At 43.8% G+C, this 22090-nt stretch overlaps 1 protein-coding gene across 1 annotated transcript in view; it reads left to right on the top strand.

Annotated features, from left to right (window-relative positions):
• ADAMTS18 (ADAM metallopeptidase with thrombospondin type 1 motif 18) overlaps positions 1–22090 on the top strand; it is a 139989-nt gene that overhangs the window by 107054 nt on the left and 10845 nt on the right. The window contains exons 17-20 of the mRNA XM_053906823.1: positions 12430–12571; positions 14793–14919; positions 18241–18445; positions 21090–21275. Of these exons, the coding sequence (XP_053762798.1) occupies positions 12430–12571; positions 14793–14919; positions 18241–18445; positions 21090–21275 (660 nt within the window). The remainder of the gene's footprint in view (positions 1–12429; positions 12572–14792; positions 14920–18240; positions 18446–21089; positions 21276–22090) is intronic.

The raw sequence follows: 22090 nt of genomic DNA, 5'->3' as shown, positions 1-22090 counted from the left end.
ATCAAGCTGCCATGCGGTCAGAGGGAAGGTGCGGAAATTCATCAGGAGTGTTTCATTATAAAGTAACTTCCTCTCGGTCTGATAAACAGCGACTCGGGATGACGTGGTCACACGGGTTGCTACTTGAAGACTGAAAGATGATCACCTTTGTTTTTACAGCATTCATTCCTTTTGTAAAAGGCCTTAAAAGCTCTCTTTTATGTTGAGGACTTCTTCCATGTGAAGTGGCACGAGGGGGCGTTTAACTCTTGGGAAGCCCGTTGCATTTAATAGCGTAACCGGGGGAGAGTCTGGCCGCTGACCACAGCAGCAGCCTTTGGAATGACAGGAAGTGAGAAACAGGTTAACCCCAGGCCAGTTTCAAGGCAGAAAAAGACATCCAAAGAAAATTACTATAATCAACAACTTCCTCCACGCTTTGGCAAGAGGAGATGACAGGGTGGCGGGGACCAGGTGGGCGAGCACATTGATCAGTGACACGATGGCCTGTGAGCCCCACCGGCAGACTCTTCCCTTCGCATCCAGCTCCTTTCTTGTGACCCCGCCATCTGAATTCTCCCCACGGGAATGGGGCCAGCCTGAGTAAAGATGTGCCTCGAGATAAAACCAGGGTCGGGGAGAGGAGATTAGCCAAGTAGCACGGACTGAGTGAAGACACAAAACACAAAAGAGGCAAAGGCAGAATGGAGAATTAATTCGGAACAGATGATACGGACCTCAGACTCCAGAGGACGATTCAGAGGTCCTTTTGTGATGCCACATCATTTGTCTAGATGTTTGCCGTTTGCCATTTGAAGTGTGGACCTCCCGTTAATTCATGGCAAATACTTGTGTGACAGGTTGGAGAACACTATTTCTTTCTCTTCATTAAACTCCGAGGAATGCTGGCAGGTTGAATTAGAAGTGTGGTCGAGGCTCCGAGGGTCCGCCCACACCTTTGAAGCTGCCTCATAGATGCTTTTCTCAGTCCCCATCAGGGTCTGTGCCTTACTGCCTCTTGTCGGAGGCAAGTCACATCATAGCGGTGACCATACCTGGTTGTGTTCTTCCAGCTTCGAAGCAAACCGGAAGACAAAGACAGCGAACGGGCTGAGTTGGGACGTCCCAAGTTCTTCCAGCAATCACAGGACCTTGCGAACACATCAGTCCACACCACACAAGCTGTCCCTTCTCTGAGCCGTCACTCCACATATAACGTGTGGTGCCAGTCGTGGCTTCTCAGCAAGGGCCAGTCTACACAGCATGTTGTATTTCAGTTGCTAAAACAGCAGGTTCAGTGAGACATCTAAATAAACACAGGGGAAAGTGGATTGAAGAGATTAAGAATCGCATATGCTTGGGGCGCCTGGGTGGCGCAGTCGGTTAAGCGTCCGACTTCAGCCAGGTCACGATCTCACGGTCCGTGAGTTCGAGCCCCGCGTCAGGCTCTGGGCTGATGGCTCGGAGCCTGGAGCCTGTTTCCGATTCTGTGTCTCCCTCTCTCTCTGCCCCTCCCCCGTTCATGCTCTGTCTCTCTCTGTCCCAAAAATAAAATAAAAAACGTTGAAAAAAAAAATTTAAAGAATCGCATATGCTTAAACCAGACATTGGCGCACTCAAGAAATCCAAGTTCCGGGTTCGAACCCCAAGCGCAACGTAAATGCTGTGGCATCCTGTCGAATCCCGGTGATAAGTATTACCCACGGCTCCTACAGTTTTTAGAATTTTATTATTATTTTTTAATGTCTGTTTATTTTTGAGAGAGAGAGAGACAGTGCGTGAGCCAGGGAGGGACAGAGAGGAAGACGTAGAATCTGAAGCAGGCTTCAGGCTCCGAGCTGTCAGCATAGAGCCCGACGTGGGGCTCGAACTCAAGAACTGTGAGTTGATGACCTGAGCTGCAGTCGAACACTTACCTCACTGAGCCACCCAGACGCCCCAGATTTTAGAATTCATAGTAAGGTCCTAGACATTGTGTTCCAGAGTTTGAGAGACAGTGTTGTAAGAGATAAGATGTCAAGTTTTGGAGTCAGACAGTATCAGAGACTTGAGTCCACGGTTGCTGCTTAACTAGCTAGAGACCCTGTAATGGGTTTATTTATTCATAGTGCCAGGGTAAGACTAGCCCTCAGCTTCCTGGTGATATTGTGATCGACTGTAGATGATACACGTGCAATCCTTTGGCAACAATAACTATCATAAGCATCCCTGTTCTTGTTTTTAAAGCAATCAGACACGTTTGGAGGATAAGAAACTAGCTTTCTAGCTTGCATTAATTAAAAAGCCAGTCTTTAAAGCCTATCCATAACTCTGATTTACATGGGAGAAATCAGACAACTTTTTTGTTAGCTTTAATGTAAAAAAAAAAAAAAAGCTTCAATTACAAAAAATGCAAAACGGGTTAAAGGCATTTATCATTTTAACATTAAAAAAAGTGGGAGCAAAAACAGGAAAAAAAAAAGAAAACTGCTTACCCAAGATTACTCAATGTGTCCTTTGTTTTAACTTTGTGTGCCTGAGGCAGAAACCGAACCCCCCTCCTGCAGAGGGCAGTTGGTAGAGTCCAGCCTGTCTGTGGTTTTCCAACTTAAGAAGCTGTAAATTTTATAACTCCGCACCCTGCGGTCAAAGCTGCTGAATGTTGTGTCTGAAGTCAGGTGGTTCGTGTGTTAAAGGTAGACATTAAACAGTTCTGAGGACCTGGAAGCAGTTAGGGAGGTTGCTTGCCAGCTGTAAATTAGAGACCCAGTGCCAGTTGGCTGGAAAATTCTCTGGACGAAGTCCAGTTAAGTAGACTGAATCACTGGCGGTCTTTCTAAATTTGTGCATTTAACAGCTTGCCGTACAGCCTGACAGGCGGTGCGGGGCAGCTCGGAAACAGCAGTATCGTGATCTCGTGCCGCGGGCAGGGGGCAGGGGCATCCCCGTGACCGGGAGGGCTTTTGCGTTCTTCACCGGTGCTGCGAACAGTCGGCGACCGCTTTTGACGAGGTCACTGAGGATGGCTTAACATAGACGTGCGTGGTGGGAATGACCATTTTCAAACCACGCCTCGTCCCAGATGCGTTCCTGAGCCTTCACAGGGGCAGTTAGAGTCTCAGCTGTGTGGTTATCACATCACATGCTCTCCAGGTTCTGCGCAGGGAGGTCAGGGGGGACAGGCGGGTGGCCTGTGGTCAAGGGGATGGCCAGGGTCACACTGAGTGCTTCCGTGCTGGTGCACCTGAACAGAGGCCATAGTCTCTACGTAGGAGGGGCGGGTGACGTCATTGTTAGACCACAGGGTCGTTTAGAATTTGGAAGAGCTAAAATTGTGTCTTAAAACTGATGCAGGTGACAGCCTTAAGGTCACAGGCAAAGCTGTCCTCGTGGATGTGGGACCTGCCAAGTCCCCGCTGTCTCGTGCTCGGAAGGGCTCTGTGCTCGGTTCAGTGCTCTCCTATCACCACCTTGAAATTCTTAATAATTTTTCTAAGCAAGGGGACTTGCATTTTCATTTTGCACTGGGCCCCACAATTTATGTAGCCCTTCTTTAGGGGAGGATGGATTTATTTTTTAAACCAAGTCCTGTCTTTTGGAGAACGGGGTACGAGCAGGGCCAAAGAGATTCTGTTAGGTAGGCAGACAGCCTCTTTCCACGGGACTCTTTGCTGACATCAAACAGTGAGAAGAAGATTCCTGCACATCCTGCTCTTGGTTACTTTTCTCCTCAATACAGGGTAAAGAAAAGGGCAGAGAACACTTTATTGAGAAGCAAATAATATGTTCCAATTGGCAAATACTCGTCTTTCATATACTTGGCCTTGGTGTCTCTCTGTTTAAATAGTCACTGTCTTTCAGAGGCCTTTATGAGCTGATGTTGAACTCTTAGGTCAGCTTTCGGCTGGTTTCTACAAATATTGTCTTTTAGCCTCCGTTGTTGCACATGTGACTCTGTGTGTGAATTTCCAGCTACATCGACATTACAGTCAAGCCTTAAGTCATTTTGTTTTTTCAAGTTGAGAATCTTTTATTTATTTATGCATTCACTGAATGCATTAGTACGTTGAACAAACAAAATGTAAGTGATACCTCCTACATGCCATATATTATACGGATATAGTCCTATAATCTTGTGAATACTTAAAGTAAGTTGTGTAAGTTATTTTTCTTCTTGTTTTGGCTGGATAAGGAAACTTCGTATTACTTCGTGTCCAACCAGGAAATGGATTAGTTGCCTTCTTGGGGTCAAATCTGTTTGCTGCTGTTGTTTTTACATTTAGCTCAAGAATTTTACTCTTCAAGTTAATACTTACTCTTCTCAATCTATTCCAAAAAAGTAGAAAGGGAAGGAACATTTCCAAATTGGTTCTGTGAAGTCAGCATTACCTTGGTACCAAAACCAGATAAAGACTCCACACACAAAAAGGACAACTACAGGCCAAATCTCTGATAGGTATATGCAAAAATCCTCAGTGAAATACTGGCTGACCGAATCCGTTAGTATGTTTAGAATATCATTCACCACGATCAAGTGGGATTTATTCCCGGGATGCCAGGGTGGTTCAATATTTGCAAATCAATCAATGTGACACATAGCAGTAAGAAAAAAGGAAGAACCATATGATCATGTCAATAGACACAGAAAAAGCATGTGACAAAGTACCACATCCATTCATATAACAACCCTCAACAAAGTAGGTTTAGAGGAAACATACCTCAAAATACTAAAGGCCAGATGGGGAAAACCCCTAGCTAACATCATCCTCAAGAGGGAAAAGAACTGTGAACTTTCCTGCTAGTGTCAGGAACAAGACAGGAATGTCCACTTTGATCACTTTTTCTCAACAGAGTCCTGGGAGTCCTAGCTGGAGCAGTCACACAACAAAAAGAAATAAAAGGCATCCAGATCGGGGCTCCTGGGGGGGCTCAGTCAGTTAAGTCCAAATCTTGATTTTGGCTCAGGTCATGATCTCATGGTTCATGGGATCGAGCCCCACATTGATGTAAGCATGGAGCCTGCTTGGATTCTCTCTCTCTCTCACTCGCTCTGTTGCTCCCCAATGTGTGTTCACATGCACACGCTCTCTCTCCTGCGCCCAAAAATGAGCATTAAAAAAAAGGCATCCGGATCAGCAAGAAAGAAGTGACATTTTCACTATCTGCAGATGACATGATACCATAGCCGGCAAACCCTAAAGATTCCAGCCAAAAACTGCTAGAACTGATACAGAATCAATGTACAAAAATCTGTTGCTTTTCTATACACCAATAAGGAAGCGGCAGAAAAGAGAAATTAAAGAATCGGTTCCATTTATAATTGGACCAAAAATAATAAGGAATAAACCAAAGAGGTAAAAGGCCTGTACTCTGAGAAGTATAAAACACCGAGGAAAGAAATTCAAGATGACACAAAGGAATGGAAAAACATTCCGTGTTTGTGGATAAGAAGAACAAATATTGTTAAAACGTCAATACTACCCAAAGCAACCTACACACTGAATGTAATCCCTATCAAAATACCAACAGCATTTTTTTACAGAGCCAGAACAGACAATCCTAAAATTTGTATGGAACCACAAAAGACCCTGAATAACCACAGCAATCCTGAAAAAGAAACCAAAAGCTGGAAGCATCACAATTCTGGACTTCAAGCTATATTACAAAGCTGTAGCAATCAAACAGTATGGTACTGGCACAAAAATAGACATATAGACAGACACCTGGGTGGCTCAGTCAGTTAAGCATCCAACTTCGGCTCGGGTCATGATACCACAGTCTGTGAGTTCAAACCCCACGTTGGATTCTGCGCTGACAGCTTGGACCCTGCTTCAGATTCTCTCTCTGTTGTCTCTCTCTCTCTCTCTCTCTCTCTCTCTGCCCCTCTCCTGCTCATTTGCTCTTTCTCAAAAATAAATAAATAAACATTAAAAAAAATAGACACATAGCTCAATGGAACAGAATAGAAAGCCCAGAAATGAACTCACAGTTACATAGTCAATTAATTTTGGACAAAGCAGGAAGAATATCTCATGGGGAAAATCTCTTCAATAAATGGTGCTGGGAAAACCAGACAGCGACATGCAGAAGAATGAAACTGGACCACTTCTTATACCATACACAAAAATAAATTCAAAATTGATGAAAGACCAAAATGTGAGACCTGAAAACATACAAATCCTAGAGGAGAACACAGGCAGTAACTTCTTTGACATCAGCCGTAGCAATTTCTTTCTAGATATGTCTCCTGAAGCAAGGAAAGCAAAAGCAAAAATAGACTAGTGGGACTACCTCAAGATGAAAAGCATCTGCACAGCAAAGGAAATAATCAGCAAAACTAAAGGTATACATATCCAATAAAGAGTTAGTATCTAAAATATACAAGGACCTTATAAAACTCAACCCTTCAAAACCAAATAATCCAATTTTAAAAATGGACAGAAGACGTGAATAGACATTTTCCAAAGAAAATGACCATCCAGATGGTCAACCGACGTGTGGAAAGATGCTCAACGCTCTCATCATCAGGAAAATACAAATCAAAACTACAATGAGATATCACCTCACACCTGTCCAAAGGGCTAAAATCAACCACCCAAGAAACAACGGGGGTTGGTGAGGATGCAGAGAAAAGCTAACCCTCTTGCACAGTTGGTGCGAATGCAAATCGATGCAGCCACTGTGGAAAACAGTATGGAGGTACCTCAAAGAGTTGATAATAGAACTACCTGATGATCCAGCAGTTGTGCTACTATTTACCCAGAGAATACAAAAACACTAATTCAGAGTGTTCCATGCACCCTGACGTTTACAGCAGCATTATCTACAATAGCCAAATTATGGAACAGCCCGAGTGTCCATCGGCTGATGAATGGATCAAGAAGAGGTGGTAAATACATACAATGGAATATTACTCAGCCATCAAAAGAGTGAAATCTTGCCATTCTCAATGACATGGATGGAGCTAGAAAGCATTAAGCTTAGTGAAAGAACTCAGAGAAACAAATACATTATGATTGCACTCATGTGGAATTGAAGAAACAAAACAAATGAGCAAAGGGGGAAAAAAGAGACAAACCAAGAAACAAACTCTTAACTACAGAGAACAAACGGATGGTTACCAGAGTGGAGGTGGGTAGGGGAATGGGTTGAACAAGGTGATGGGGATTGAGGAGTGCACTTGCTGTGATGAGCACTGGGTGATGTATGGAAGCGTTGAGTCACTATATTGTACACTTGAGACAAATATTATACTGTATGTTAGCTAACTGGAACTTAAATGAAAACTTCAAAAAGTTTTTAAGAAGAATCTTACTCTTCATAGGATCCTTACATAATTTTGAGTTGAGGGAAGGCATGTGGGAAACTCAATATAAAAGTGGGCCTCTTTGGGGGGAATAGAAATCTTCAAAGAAAACATAACTTCTCTTTGTTGTTTTGTGGCTTCTTTGGTGAAATCATCCCCAAGATACTCTGTTAATTAAATGACAGCTGCAAAGCTTCTTTAGGTAGTCATGTGATCTGCTCCCCATCCCGATCTTCACAGCAGCATTTAATTTTCCTTTGCAGGGCCTGAGACACTTTGTTTTTAATCCCTTAAGTCACTGTCAGAAAATTATTTTTATCATAATAAAACAGTGCAGCCTTATCTCCTCTACTGGAGAATATGGCTTCTCTGTATCCCTAGAGTGCCACGGCCATGGAAATCAGAAGAGACGACGATGGTAGCTTGGACCTGGGAAGCAACAGTAGTGATAGACAAAGTGAGACATGGTCAGATAGGAGGTCCACTGAACATAAGAATAACGCCACTTCCTGGTTGATTCGATGCAGGTGTGGGAAAAAGAGAGGAGGTTGGGGTGCTTTTAACTTCTTATTTTGGCCTGAACAATTGGAAGGACTGGTCCCCATTTCGTAGGGTTGAGAAGAGTGGAGTACAGGGAGGCAAACCATGAGTTCAATGTTGTACGTTGATATGCCTTGTAAACGTTCGAGTAGAGATGCTCCGGAGGCAGGTGAATGTGTGAATATGGACATCAGAGGATGGCTTTCATATCCAGCTCTGCTGTCCAGTAGGGCAGCCACTATCCACACATGGTTATCTAGGTTTGGATTTAAGCTACATGTAAAGGTTTATTTAGTCACAGGAGTATGCTAGTACTCAATAGCCACAGGTGGCTTGTGACCACCATATGACAGGATCATACTACACTAGCATCCTTGCAGAATGTTGCCTTGGAAAGTGTGGTGAGGAGTTAACGAATCTGGGAGTGGTCAGCATGTCGATTGTCCTTAAAATCAGAGCACAGGATGAAATCACCCATGGAGTGAGCCTTGATAAACAAGAGGTCAAGAGGTCGGAGGTCACTTTGATAATGAAGAGTTAGGAGATGAGGAGGATACAGCCAAGGAGACTAGGAGTGAAGGTCTGCGAGGCAGGAAAAGAACTGAGAGAATGGGTTTCTGGTGGCGACGCAAGGAGGAAGTGATCCACTGTGTCTAGTGCTGGTGATTGAGTAAGAGGAGGCCCATCGACTATTGGATATGGCAGGGTGCCCTTGAAAGAGCGGTTTCAGTGATGTGCTGAGGAGGGCCGCCTGGTCCAGAAAGATCATGGGGGAATGAGAAAGGACCCGCTGAGGGATTTTTGCTATAAAGGGAATCAGTGAGATGGGACCTGAGTTGGAGAGAGATGTGGAGATGAGATCATTTTTAGGAGAGAGAAAATAGCATGCTTGGATGCTGATGGGAATGATCTAGTAGGGAAATTTCAGTAAGGCTCAAGAGAAGGGGGCACTTTTAGTAGATGAGGGCAGATGGAACCCAGAGCATAGTGGAGAATTGGGACCAAGATAGGAGGTAGGGTAGGGTAGAGTAGAGTAAGAGGAGGAGAGATGGAAGGTGTGAGTACAGATGCAGAAACAGGTTTGACAGGGAGATTGTGTAAATTCTCTTCTTGGTAGCATTGATTTTCTTCTTGTTGGCAATGTTGATAAGTCTCTATGGGTAACGTTACTGGAGGCTGAGGGAAACTTGACATCTTGGTTGGTTTTCCTTGTTTAATAGTAATGACACTTGGATGTGCTTAATTTTTTTTCATTTTCTTAAACACATCCTGCCGTTCACAGCAACATTTAAAAATGTTTTACGTGAAACCACAAGCCATGTATGGCTTAGGATCTAGAGTCTGTCTAAAAAGGGAAAGTAGAATATATTTTCAATGCCCACTGAAAGTGTGTTAAACCATTCTTAAATCACCAGAAGTCTTTGAAACTCAAAAGGCAAAACTAATACATATGTATTTTGAATTTTCTTTGCATTTCCACTGCGGTCGTCTTCGCCCTGTGGTAGCAGAAGTCAGGATCTAGTTTGAATGGGGAGAATGGGGTGGTGTTAGGAAGTGGAAATGAGTGGATTTCCTTCTCTGTCATGCATAAGACCTGAGTATGTCCCCCTTACACCTGTGTGTGATACAGCCCCACGTATTGTAAAATCATCCTGCCTCGTGAGCACCATAGCTCACTACACTTCTCACATAGCTTGCCTATATTTTACTGCCACACATGTACAGGTGCACTGTATTACTTTCTCCCTATGAAATCTCTGGACAAAGAGATTTCACATAAAGAGATAAGACACCAAGAAAATAGAAACGCAAAGTATTGCATGTAAGATACCACTTTAATTGAAGGAGAAATTGAGTTAAGTATCAATGAGCATCAATCAACCTTATTTTCTAAATGTAACACTTCTCCCAAAATTCTAGTTTGATCGGGAACCAAACTCTAAATTGTCTGTTTATGTAATATCACATGAACAGAACAGAAACACAGCGAAAATCTCAAATGAGGAAAGCATACTATGTACTATTCATACAAAATGTCTTAAGTGTTATAATTAAACACATGATTCCAAGAACGGCTGTATGACACAGCTCTGAAAAGAAGAAAAAGACTAGAGGGTTCTTCAGAAGTAAGGCTTCTAGGACCTTGATTTTGAGGTTTTCCTTGGTGACTCATGAGAAACTAATGAGAATATCTGTCCATTTTAATGGTATTACCTGTTGTGTTTTGTTTTGTTTTGTTTTGTTTTGTTTTGTTTTGTTTTGTTTTGTTTTGTTTGGGATGGAGCTAGGGGAACAAAGACCCGTTCGTTAGCATTTTGGTTGTTTCTGGGAGGCACCACGATTCATTTTGCTGTACAACAAATGATGTTTGCACCGTGGAATCTTCAGAGTAAGCCGTAATACTCCTGGAGACATTTAAACTAATAGCAAAGTGGAAACCATGGCGTAGCATCCCGAGCCGTGGTCTGGTGTCATGGAGGTCCCTGAACAGCTGCCATCCACCCAACTCTAATTCAAGTGGGATCCCACCAGACAGAGAGAGAGCCAGGGCTTCCTATTTTTAACTGAAAATCTGCTTTGCCTTTTGGGCATGAATGCCCGGTCCTAGCGGTAAAGAATTTTCCACAAGACTCATGGGGGTGGGGGTGGGGGGGGGGAAGAAGCAGCTATTTATACTCATGTTTGAGATTAAAAGAAGGGGGAAAAAGCAGTATTAAGAAGAGAGAACATCAGGAAGGGGGGCAAATATTGTTTGCCTACACTAACAACAAGGTGATAGATTGCAATATTTAGGCACGTTGGTGGTCCTACATCTATTTTAAGCTCATTCCCTAGTCACCTGTGTGATCTAGCACACATTCTTTCTTGTTTTTTCCTATGAAAAAATAAGCAGCTACGTTAGAGAGTTATTATAGGCATGTTTTGAGATGATGCATAGAAAATGCCCAGCCGAAGGCCTGACGTGTGGAAAGTGCCAGTAAATGATTGCTCTCAAAGTAGTCAGACCTTTTAGGGTCAGATTTATCCTAAGTCCTTGTCCCTTTTTTTTTTTAAGTTTTTATTCAAATTGCAGTTAGATAAGTTTTTATTCAAATTGCAGTTAGATAACATACAGTGTACTATTCGTTTCAGGCGTACAATATAGTGACTCAACACTTGGTACGTTACCTGGTGCCCATCACAACAAATGCCCTCCTTAATCCCCACCACCTATTTTCCCCATTCCCCCACCCCTTCCCTTCTGGTAACCATCAATTTGTTCTCTGTAGTTAAGAGTCTGATTCTTGGTTTTCCCCTCTCTTTTTTTCCCCCTTTGCTCATCTGTTTTGTTTCTTAAATTCCACATATGAGTGAAATCATAATGTATTTGTCTTTCTTTGACTTCTGTCACTTAGCATAAGACTCTCTGTCTCCATCCATGTCATTGCAAATGGCAAAATTTCATTCTTTTCTATGGCTGAGTAATAGTCCATTCTATGTGTAAATACCACTTCTTCTGTGTTCATTCGTCAATCAGTAGACACTTGGACTATTTCCATAATTAGGCTACTGTAAGCACTATAAATGTTAGGGTGCACGTATGCCTTTGGAGTAGTATTTTTGTATTCTTTGACTAAATATCTAATAGTGCGATTGCTGGATCATCAGGTAGTTCCATTGTTAATTTTTTGAGGAACTGCCATACTGTTTTCCACAGTAGCCACACCAGTTTGCATTCCCACCAATAGTACAAGAAGGTTCCCCTGTCTCCATATCCTTGCCAACACCCGTTGTTTCTTGGGTTGTTGACTTTAGCCATCCACAGGTGTGAGGTGATAACTGATTGTCATTTAGGTTTGCATTTCCCTAGTGATCGGTGATGTTGAACATCTTTTCATGTATCCTAGGTCCTTGTCCTTTTGAGATTAAATCCATTCCAGTATACGTATTAGCAACCCCTACTTCTGCTCCTGGTTTTGTTTTGTTTTGTTTTTGTATTATCTATTTATTCTGGTACACAGTCAGTGTAGCCAAGAGCCACATTCTCTTTGAATAAATTTTCTTTGGAAATCCTATTGTAATCTTCCTTGGATTCTAAGTTGATGATCGGCAACTGTAAGCGGGGTATTCTATGGTTTTTAGAGTGTCTCCCTTGTGTCCAGCTTCTCCTGGCACAAAGGAGAAGTTTTGGCCCAGGAGGAATCATAAAAACATATATACATAGATTCAGTTTTAACCATTACCTGTGAGGCACCAACATGTGTTTCTACCTAGGTTTCAAGTTTAATGGGAAAGATGAGACCTCATAATAGAACCTTACTTCCTTCGATATATTAGAATATTTTTCTTTTGCTTTGTTAATGGATATACCTAGAGTTGAGGGTCGTGGGCTTAGAGCAAAGGTCAAGTCACGTTTCTCCATTTAGCAACTCTCTAAATCCCAGCTTTGATGATATGGAAACACTCATTTTAAAATATCAAGGGAAGACTTTAAAATCGACATAAAACATACTTGGGAGCAATGATGTGAGCCAACTTTAAGGTCAAAATGTCATCCAAATACCTTTAAAGTGTTCGGTGAGATTTCTGGAATTTCGGGGTCTGACCTGTCTCTTGATCTCTGGTTTGTATCTTACACTGTCCAGGTCCTGATGCAAGGCAAAAATCCGGGGATAGCTTGGAAGTATGCACTTCCCAAGGTCATGAATGGAACTCATCCGGCCTCAAAAAGGCACAGTCATGCCTGGAGTACGGTGCAGTCTCAGTGCTCCGCGACCTGCGGTGGAGGTAGCTGATTTCCTGATTCTACCTTCCAAGTCTTTTCTCAAAGCAGGTTCTTTGATCTCACACATCTTACATGTACGATGTAAATAAGCAACAGAAGAATCACCTTCTATGGGAACCATCCCTGTAAAAAAGCAAACGTTATTGTACTGTTGGAGGATTTTCCTAGGTAGAAGGGAACCAAGGCTCACACAACTCAAGTTCTTCATAACCAGGACTCAACAGTTATATATCTGAAATCTATGGGTGGGGGGAGATTTACAAAGTATATATTTATTTGTATTTGCATTTGTATTTTATATCTATTTATTTGTATTTAATTTAGCTTCTCCCTACCCTGACTTCTCTGTTGGTAAGAACCTCCCACTGAGGCTTGCGGAAGGCAGGCTCAAAACCAGCAAGAACATACACAAGGCAACTGCAAGGCATCCGTCTGAAACACAGGCATTGTGTCATTCCATTCCCTCCAGGGGGAGGCCAGCAAAGTCTCTCTCGGGAGGGAAGTTTGTTAAATCTGAGAAATCGGCCTCCTAAGGGAGGGAAAACCACAGCCATCCTCTCAGGGAGCCAAAGGCAAGCATTTTATCTAGATCCAAAGATACCACATATTTGTGCGTCAGTCAGTCTTTGTCACATGTGCCCCTTCGAGAAGAAGAATGGAAGTCCATAAAGAGATCAGTGAAGCCAAAGCATCAGTGTTGGTCATTCATTTTTCTCATTATCAGAGCATCTGATACAGTGGGTCTCCCTACTGTGTCCTATTGCCCTAAGCACAGTGGGGCATCTTGGAACCAGACACAGAGCCGAAATACAGAAAATGAAGAAATTCTTAGGTCTGTAAGGCCTCTTCAGGTGCTCCTGCTAATTAACAAAACATGAGGAAATACTTATTTTTAATAGATTAAATAAGTAAAAGGGAATACATTTTTAGAGAAATAAAGGGGATTAAGCGTACACATATCCTGATGAGCACTAGGTAATGTATAGGATTGTCGAATCCTCATGTTGTGCACCTGAAGCTAATACGCTGCTGTACGTTAGTTATACTTGAGGAAAAAAGAAAAAAAAATGGAAAAATACCCAAAGAAGTAATAAATTTTTAGTAATAAACACTTTGAAGGCTCTATGCTGTGCAGAAGAAAAATAACTTTCCCTAATCCTTTAGTCTGCAAATGCCAACGTTAATACGTTGCTCTGTGTCATTCTCTTATTCTCTTATGCAAACATAAAAACACGTGCATTTAATGTTCTCAGACACATGCCACAAAGATCATTTTGTCTACTTTTTTTACTGCACAGAAACCATGCCGTAGATACCTGTTGACCCTATGCTTTTTTTCACTTAAATTATGAGCAGTTTTTCACATACCGAATGCTCTTTGAGATCTTTTGCAATAACTTCCTGCTGTTCCCGGGAGAGCACAGTTCCTTGGGAGGGAGAGACAGTCAATCCATTTTCCATTCATGGAGAACAAGTCCATCCAAAGGGAGGATGCTGGAGAAGTGCACTGTGGGATTCTCCCCTTGGCTGGATTTAGCAGTCCCCTCACGAAACTTACAGACTGCGATGTGTCTGAGCCATATGAGAAGGAGAGTCCAAATGAATGCATGCTCTGGAAGTAAACAATTAAGTTTAGGGAATCCCAATATGGTTTTGGTGACCGACCTTAACCTAATCATGATCCCAAGAGTGACTTTTCATCGTTTCTCGGATGCCATCGTAAGGAAACGTACCATGTAAATAGAAACGAACCGAATTCACAGAGGAGGCAGCCTTCGTATTTGGAGAGCTGACAGATAAAATTATTCACACAAAAAATATGTGCCTCTGATGAGAAGTCCTGAGATGGATGCTGCAAGCCAGACAACGGGTCCCACTAAAGCAAAACAAAACAAAACAAAACAAACAAACAAAAACCCCAAAAGGTGGTATTTATCACTTCATGGTTCGGGAATCCACACCAGTCTTAAAACCCAAGAAGCTACACATTAAAATCATTAAAACATGAAAGCTATTATCTGGGGGGGGGTGGGGGTGGGGGTGGGGGAGAATGAGATTCAAATGAGTTGCAGATTTTATCAAAAGGAGGTGTTGTCATGCAGTATTTGGATTCCATACCTTGAGTTCAACATCAGAATCCTGGTAAGTCAGAAGCTAAACATGGAAATGAAATCGAACTGGTTATCTGTGATTTTCACGTTGTAACTTCTGATGTCTTACTAGGTTACATAAGCGTAAAGGCCATTTGCTTACGAGATCAAAACACTCAAGTCAGTTCCTCCTTCTGCAATGCAAGAACCACGCCAGCAACTGAACCCAAAATATGCAATGCTTTCTCCTGCCCTGCTTAGTAAGTCATCTGGAAATGTCTTTCTGGCTATGTTTGTACTTGTATTTTCTTATTGTTGATATGAGAAATTGAAACCCACTGCCGGTCCTTCTGATCAAAAGTGACTCAGGGAGAGACAGAATGCCCAAAAAAGTAACAGAGGAAAGCAAGACATTTGAGGTGAAAATATGTAACTCGAAAGACCCAAGTTTGCCTTAGACGTGCATCTTAACTCTGGCTGTACGAACCTAACCCTGGGATTTAAAGGTGTCTTTCATCTTTCTTTTTAAATCTTTACATAGAGACCCCTCTGAACTAAAACAGATACTTAAATAACACTAAATCCTATATTGGTTGAATTTGCATGTGGTTGTGTGTTTAACTTTCGTATAGTCATCCAAGAATGTAACAATCGTAATACTATGCAGACCACGAAACCCCAAATGCAAATTACACAGTAGCAAGTCACAAACTAAACAGAAAGGGTAGAGGCCAAGTGGTAATCCACTTCTGATGATGGAACTCTATGGGGATCTCGCTGGGTTTGCTTTTTGGGTGGATTTTAGCCACACTATTGTTTGGACGCTAATTTTAAGTACTCTTCCCAGTCGAATGGAGTCTTTTGTGTGACTTATCTTCTGCCAAATGTATTTACAGAGAATTGACAGAGTTTCTTCTAAAGCAGCGTTGTGTTCACTAATGTTTCAGATCATCTTAATAAGTAGTGTTTGCTCTGCGGTGATGCAATTATATCGCACAATCTTTTCATACACATACATGTATTTTTTCCTTGTAAGAGCACGTTTGTCATAATTGTTTCGGGCTTCAGCTGTTCACCAATCCCGTATGCCCATGTGTCAACCTAGTTTTTCTCACAGAATCTGGAACCAGCTGTATCCTGAACACCAAGAGTAGAAAGAAATTTGGTGGGCTTCCATGGATTTTTTTTTTTTTTTCCCATTTTGCTAATAAGACATGGTTACCAGACAGTGTCATTGACCCTTGTGGAGTAAGGTGTCCTCTTTAGATGGTGTGCGTGTATTTGTGTGCATAGGACGTGTGAGTTTGCTTGAATGGCGTGCTGATGTTTTCTGATTTTAAGCCTACTTCCCATTGTTGGTTACTTCTGCCAAGCAAAAAAAGGACCCCATTCATATGTACATCTGTGAAAAGGGAGAGAGCCTTGCTCATGCCTGACTTCTAGAACTTCCGTGATGGCCACGTGTAGAAATTCCACTCTGCAGTGACCAGTTTACTAGCTATTTAAAAGCAGAACAGCCCTCCCAGTGGCTCTGCAGGATTAGAGTGATGTAATGGGCAGGATCTTCTGCTCTGTTCCTTTTTTCTCCACCTTATCATTTATAGCTTTATGTTTTCTGTTGGAATAATGGGACCCTCGGTGACTGTTTTTCCCCAGAGATACACTGGCAATGAGGTCTTAGACTGTTCGAGTGACAAGGACAGAGGAGTTCATCCAGTCTAACTCTGTTGTTTTCCCACATAACAACCATGTCATAGGCACTGACTGGAGGCCAGGCTGGATCTGGAGAAATTGTAGCTCCTCCCGTCAGGGAACCCATAATGTAACGCCAGAACTGGGAGTGTAAGGCAATAATTGAGATGCAGTGAGATACGGGCTGTGAGGTCTTATGAATAGAAAACGCAGCCAGGGGAAAATGGACAGCATTAGAAGCTGGGCTTTGAGGTAGGGTTCAGAGGGACTGAGGACAGATGGAGAGGGAGCCTAGGGCCCACGTGTGCACAACCATGAAGGTCATGAGGCAAGTCCACCTGTGTTGTGCTCTTTGCATACTTTTACAGACTCACCATATTTGCTGCACGAGGGAAAAACTTGAATCGGGTGGACGAAAATACCATTTTTATAGGAGAATGCTGAAACTAATAATTTCCTAATAGGCGTGTTTTCTTTACGTCCTACAAGATGCGGATAATTCTACAAATAAGGAATCATCTTATTTCGGATTCTCTTTCTTTAAATAAGCTAATAGGGATTATGCAGTGTTTTAGAACACGTGTCATCTAGAAGTCATGTGCTAAATTCTCTGGACTGAAGGGAAGGTTTTTAATTTCACGCATCAGGCTGGTGGGAGAAACCAGAGGAGAACATTACAGGACTAGTAAACGTGGCAGAAAGGCAAAGGTAAAACAGAAACGTTATTTGACCTCAGTGATGGTTTGTTTCTGGAAATGCAATTTAGAACACTGGTAAGCCCACATCACTTTTAGACAGCTCTCCTGTGCCTGAAATGTGTAAGATCTTATCTCGTGGATCTTTTTTATGCCAGGCCTTCAAATCCTAGAATATCAGTTAGTCGAATGCAGTGATCGGAAAGGTTAGTAGTTTCAGTGCATCACCCTTCAAATTCACACCAAGTCTCAGCTGTGATAAAAGTGATCTGGCAATCTTTCTTTTTTTTTTTAAGTCTATTTTTATTTATTTTGAGAGAGAGAGAGAGCACACGGGAGAGGGGCATAGAGAGCGAAAAAGAGAGAGAATCCCAAGCGAGCTCCCAGCTGTCACCACAGAGCCCGATGCGGGGCTCGAACTGACCAACTGTGAGATCATGACCTGAGCCGAGATCAAGAGTCAGATGCTTAACCAACTGACCCACCCAGGCGCCCCCACGGCAATCTTTCAATAAAGAACACAAGGTTATGTCTCTCAAGCATTCGTAAAGTTTAAGAGTAGCCAGAAAAGTTAGTTGGGGGAAGTGCGTACTTAGAAATGGCCACCTCTGAATGTGCCCCTGTCTCCTGCACGCATGTGTGATGCTTGTGCACACCTCCCCTTCCCCTCCCGCAACCCTCCTTCCCCCTCCCGTCCCACCCCTTCCCCCTCTCGTTAATCGCTCTTCCCTTAGTTTAACTGCTGTACTTTGTATTAATTTCTCTTGTGGCGAGTGTCACATGTCCGCCTCATCACTGTGTTGTAGGCTCCTTAGTGGAAACAACATTGCCTCGTTCATTTTTCCAAGCCTGATGCTTAGGAGAGTCCTTGGCACAAAGGGAAGACCCCAGTAGACTTGGCTGAATGAATGAATTGCTCGGGTCTCCAAAGGGTACACGTCTCTTCCCTTGCCAAGGGCAAGAATGTGTTTTTGCCCAAAAGCGTGTTGTGATCTCATGTGAGTCCCTATCCCTGGGCCACACTAGCATAGGCTTCAAAACCTGTGGAAGAAGAATTATTCTGAATTGCCCTTATGGGTTCTAAAATTGATGGAAGACTTTTATCAGGCGGTTAAATCTTAGGCGGTAACTGCTTTGGAAGGGATGGTCCAAAATCTTAGCTTCATTGGAAGTCATGTCGTTTTTCACTGCAAGCTGGAAGCCAGGCGAATGGAGCGTGTGCAGCAGGTCATGTGCGGGGGGCCAGCAGAGCAGGAAGATCCAGTGTGTCCAGAAGAAGCCGTTCCAGAAGGAGGAAGCAGTGTTACATTCTCTCTGCCCAGTGAGCACGCCCACTCAGGTGCGAGTCTGCAACAGTCATGCCTGCCCTCCAGAATGGAGCCTTGGACCCTGGTCTCAGGTAAGTGGGCATGAGTTGGAGTCATGAGTCTTGTTTCCTGTGGACAAAGAAAGTGGCAAAAACAGGGGTGTTGGCTCCCCCACGAGGCACTCAGCTTTTATGCTTTCCTGGGCATCACACTGAGTTAGCGTGATGAGGCATTCTCATTTGTGTTTTTTGTGATTTCTCTGCATCCTGTAGATTAGGAACCCATGCACAACATCTTAGGGTCTTACTTAGAAGTCTAGAGAGTAGAGTACGGGGGGCGCTCAGGCTAGGCTGTAGAGCACAGCTCGAAAGGATTGGAGTGTCCGTGGATTGGCAGACGAAATGGCTACTGATTTCTCCAAAGCACATGGAAAATGCAGATACAAAGAAGGTGGTGTAGGAAGGATATTCAACTCTTGCTTGGTGGGGAAGAGCCGCGGGGTTAGAGGGATACAGAGGGGAGTTGGGCATAAAATTTCCTATTGTTACAAACTCTCAGTGAAAGGTAGAAAATCATGAAATCAGCCGAGGCTTAGAGCCACCTGCCATTCACAAGTCAGAAGTGCTCAGTGGGGTCTCATTTTGCCAAAGGTCCCCTCAGGCACAGCGTCTGGAAGCATCTTTGACTGTCCCAACTTGGGAGAATGATGCTACCGGCATCTACTTGATAGAGATAAAGATAGAGATAAACATCCCACACTGTAGGGGACAGCAGCCCAGTCTCTGCTAAACCACGGATGTCAAGCCAATTTTATGGAATAATCAAGAAGATGCAGCGCTTTCGTTGCCTGAACAATGAAGCCAGGTAGAAGTCTAGGACCACATTTCTACCATGCTTTCCTTCAGGGTGCATTATCCTGGAGTATTGATTTCTGATAAAGTATAGCAGTGTACTCGCAAATCCCCCACAGAGTTCAGACTGAGAATTTTTGAAATTATAGAACATGGGATTTTTAAAAATGTTACAACTCTATCTGTTAAGGGAGTAAGGAGCTAGCGGTGGGAAAGAATATCTTTGAGCATGTGTAGATATGCTTTAAAATGAAGGAATGTATTGACTGATAGTAGAAGGCAAGTCTAAATAGGATACGGTATTATGTCTGGTCTCATTCTTTGCAAATAAGGAGGTACAGTTTACAAGAGGAAAATTCAAGGGCTGTTTTAGCCTAATGTGTGTGGTGGGCACGGGGACAAGAAATGGGGAACCAACAGTTCCAAATGGGACATCCCCAAAAGGAGCTTTAGTTCAGAATTTGCCCCACATTCGACATAGAAATATTTTGAGAGAGTATTTTATTTCCTTAGGTTTGTTTGCTTGGTTGGTTGTTTGCTAAGAGCACATGTGTTGAGAACATCTTCATGACTAATTTGGAAGGAGTCCTTCTGAATTTATTACTGCACCCTGTCCTCCTCTTTGAGACCAGGTCTCTGGAAACCCATTCTAAAAAAACAAAAACAAAAACAAAAAAACAACTGAAAACGTAAGAATTCTGTTGGATAAGGACCAACCATTTAGAAATGTTGAACATGAATGAAGGAGGACTTGCTTAGTGGTGCACAGCCCTGTCTGACACCAGACACATTCGTCTGTCTGCCCCCTCTCTGCTCCCTGGCAGCTGTTTGATTATCTTAGTCAGGTTCTCGAAGGCTTTATGAGTCTCAGACCGCCCTCCTGGAGAACGGGACCACAGCGGTGATCGCAGAGGGTTGGTAGAAGGTCGTGCAATAAAGAGGAAGATGCACCATCACGTGGGAGGCATGGAATGGATGTGTCCTGCTGCTGTAGTTTGCAGATGATGAGAGTACCATCACCATCCGTCTCCTTGAAGAATGTGAAGAGCCAGAAGTCATGTTGATCCTCTGAGCAGGCTTGGAATTGTGCCCAGATGTTTACATATTGACAAAGAGCCAAGGCAAGAGAGGCGCAACTCATATGGCTCTTCTGAGCAGAAAAGAAGGCTGGGGAGGGGACCTGTCCCTTGAGAGCAGACCCGACCTGGAGCCAACACCTTCTAAGTGACCTTGGAAGTTTTTTAAGTACTCATCTGAAAGCGAGGAGACTATTCCCCACCTTGTCCATGTCACAGGGTTCTTAGGAAGGTCAAGAAAGGCAGATTCATTCGCAGACATTTGCCGAGTGCCTATTTGTTTATTCCCCAATAGTTAGCACCGAGCCCTGCCTAGAGGCAGCCGATGAGTAGGAACACGAAGAACTGGACATCCCCAACCCATTTTTGTCAATGTCACAGTCAGTTGCTATTAGATGTGTACGTATGTATCTATGATGCTTCTCAGCAGAAGCACAATAATCCTCCGTAGCCAGGTGCCCAGACCAATTCTGCCTTGTGCCAGACAGGACCACGGTTCTACCAAGGAACAGGCCACATATCATTCTCCAAGTGGCCACGTGTGCTGTGAAGAGAATACCTCGTCTCCAGACCCGGGCGACCAGCAGCCACTGGGTATTGAGAATGCTGACAACGATTGCCAACCTGCATGTGAGGCCTCTGCACGGAGCAAAGATCCCTCCTGCTGGCTGCAAGGGCCTTCACCGGGCATTTGGTTCTAACGCTTTAAAATAGGTTTGCAAATACTTCACTAGTAGGTTCTCCACATTCACCTGGAAGAAAATCATTTGCAACCAGCATGCAAATAAGCTTTGTTTTTCCACCTCTAGTGTTCCAAGACCTGCGGGCGAGGGGTGAGGAAACGCGAAATCCTGTGCAAAAGCCCCCCGACGGCAGAGGATCTCCCAGAGAACCTGTGCTCCAGCGCCCCGAGGCCAGAGTCACAGGAGGGCTGTGTCTTAGGACGATGCCCCAAAAACAACCGGCTGCAGTGGGTTGTCTCTTCCTGGAGTGAGGTAGGAGTTGAGATAGTACTCAGTTTGGAGCCCGATGTGGGGCTCAGTCCCATGTCCCTGAGGTCATGACCTGAGCCAAAGTCAAGAATCACACGCTCAACCAACTGAGCCACCCAGGTGTCTCTTTATTTTCTGGGTTTGTTTGTGGTTTTTTTTTTATATATATTCAGCTCACCCACCAGCACCCAGATGATCAAACCTTCTTCCTGTTCCACACACATAGCACAGGTGCCTACTCATTATCCATTCTTCCCTCCGACTCTTCGGCAAATCCTGACAAAGCACCCACCACATGGAACAGGCCTGTGCCCGGGCGTTTATGGCACCACAGATAGGGTATGCAGAGTGCTGTAGTGGGGAGGTCTGTAATTCCACTGGGAGAGCTTGGGGGTCCCCCAGCCCTTCTGCCAGGAGGAGTCCTTGTCAGAAGAGACTTTCCAGGGAGCATGAGTCTGAAGGATGAGCAAGAATTGGGCAAGGGTGGTGTTGGGGGAAGGTTGTTCCCAATGGAGGGCATGCCCCAAAGGAGGGAGAGGGGAGAGAAGATAACACAGCCGGTATGACAGGATGAAGGTGGGGTAGAAGCTGAAAGCTTCATCAGGACCCCAGTGTCGGGGCCACTTAGAACTTTGAATGAAGTAGAATAACATGATGCAAGGCAGGCGGCCCAAGGGGCAGGCAAGGCGCTCGTGGGGAGGTTGCTGTAATCGGGACGCAGGATGAGAGCATTCCAGGGGTGGAGAGAAGCAGAATCTTCGAGAGTTCCTACGGAGGCCATTGCCACCTTCAGGCATCTGTGGGTGGAGGGGAGGTAG

This window comes from Panthera pardus, unplaced genomic scaffold, assembly GCF_024362965.1.
Source record: "Panthera pardus isolate Hobbes unplaced genomic scaffold, ASM2436296v1 HiC_scaffold_19, whole genome shotgun sequence".
Classification (NCBI taxonomy): Eukaryota; Metazoa; Chordata; class Mammalia; order Carnivora; family Felidae; genus Panthera; species Panthera pardus.
This window is presented reverse-complemented; position numbering and strand designations above follow the sequence as displayed.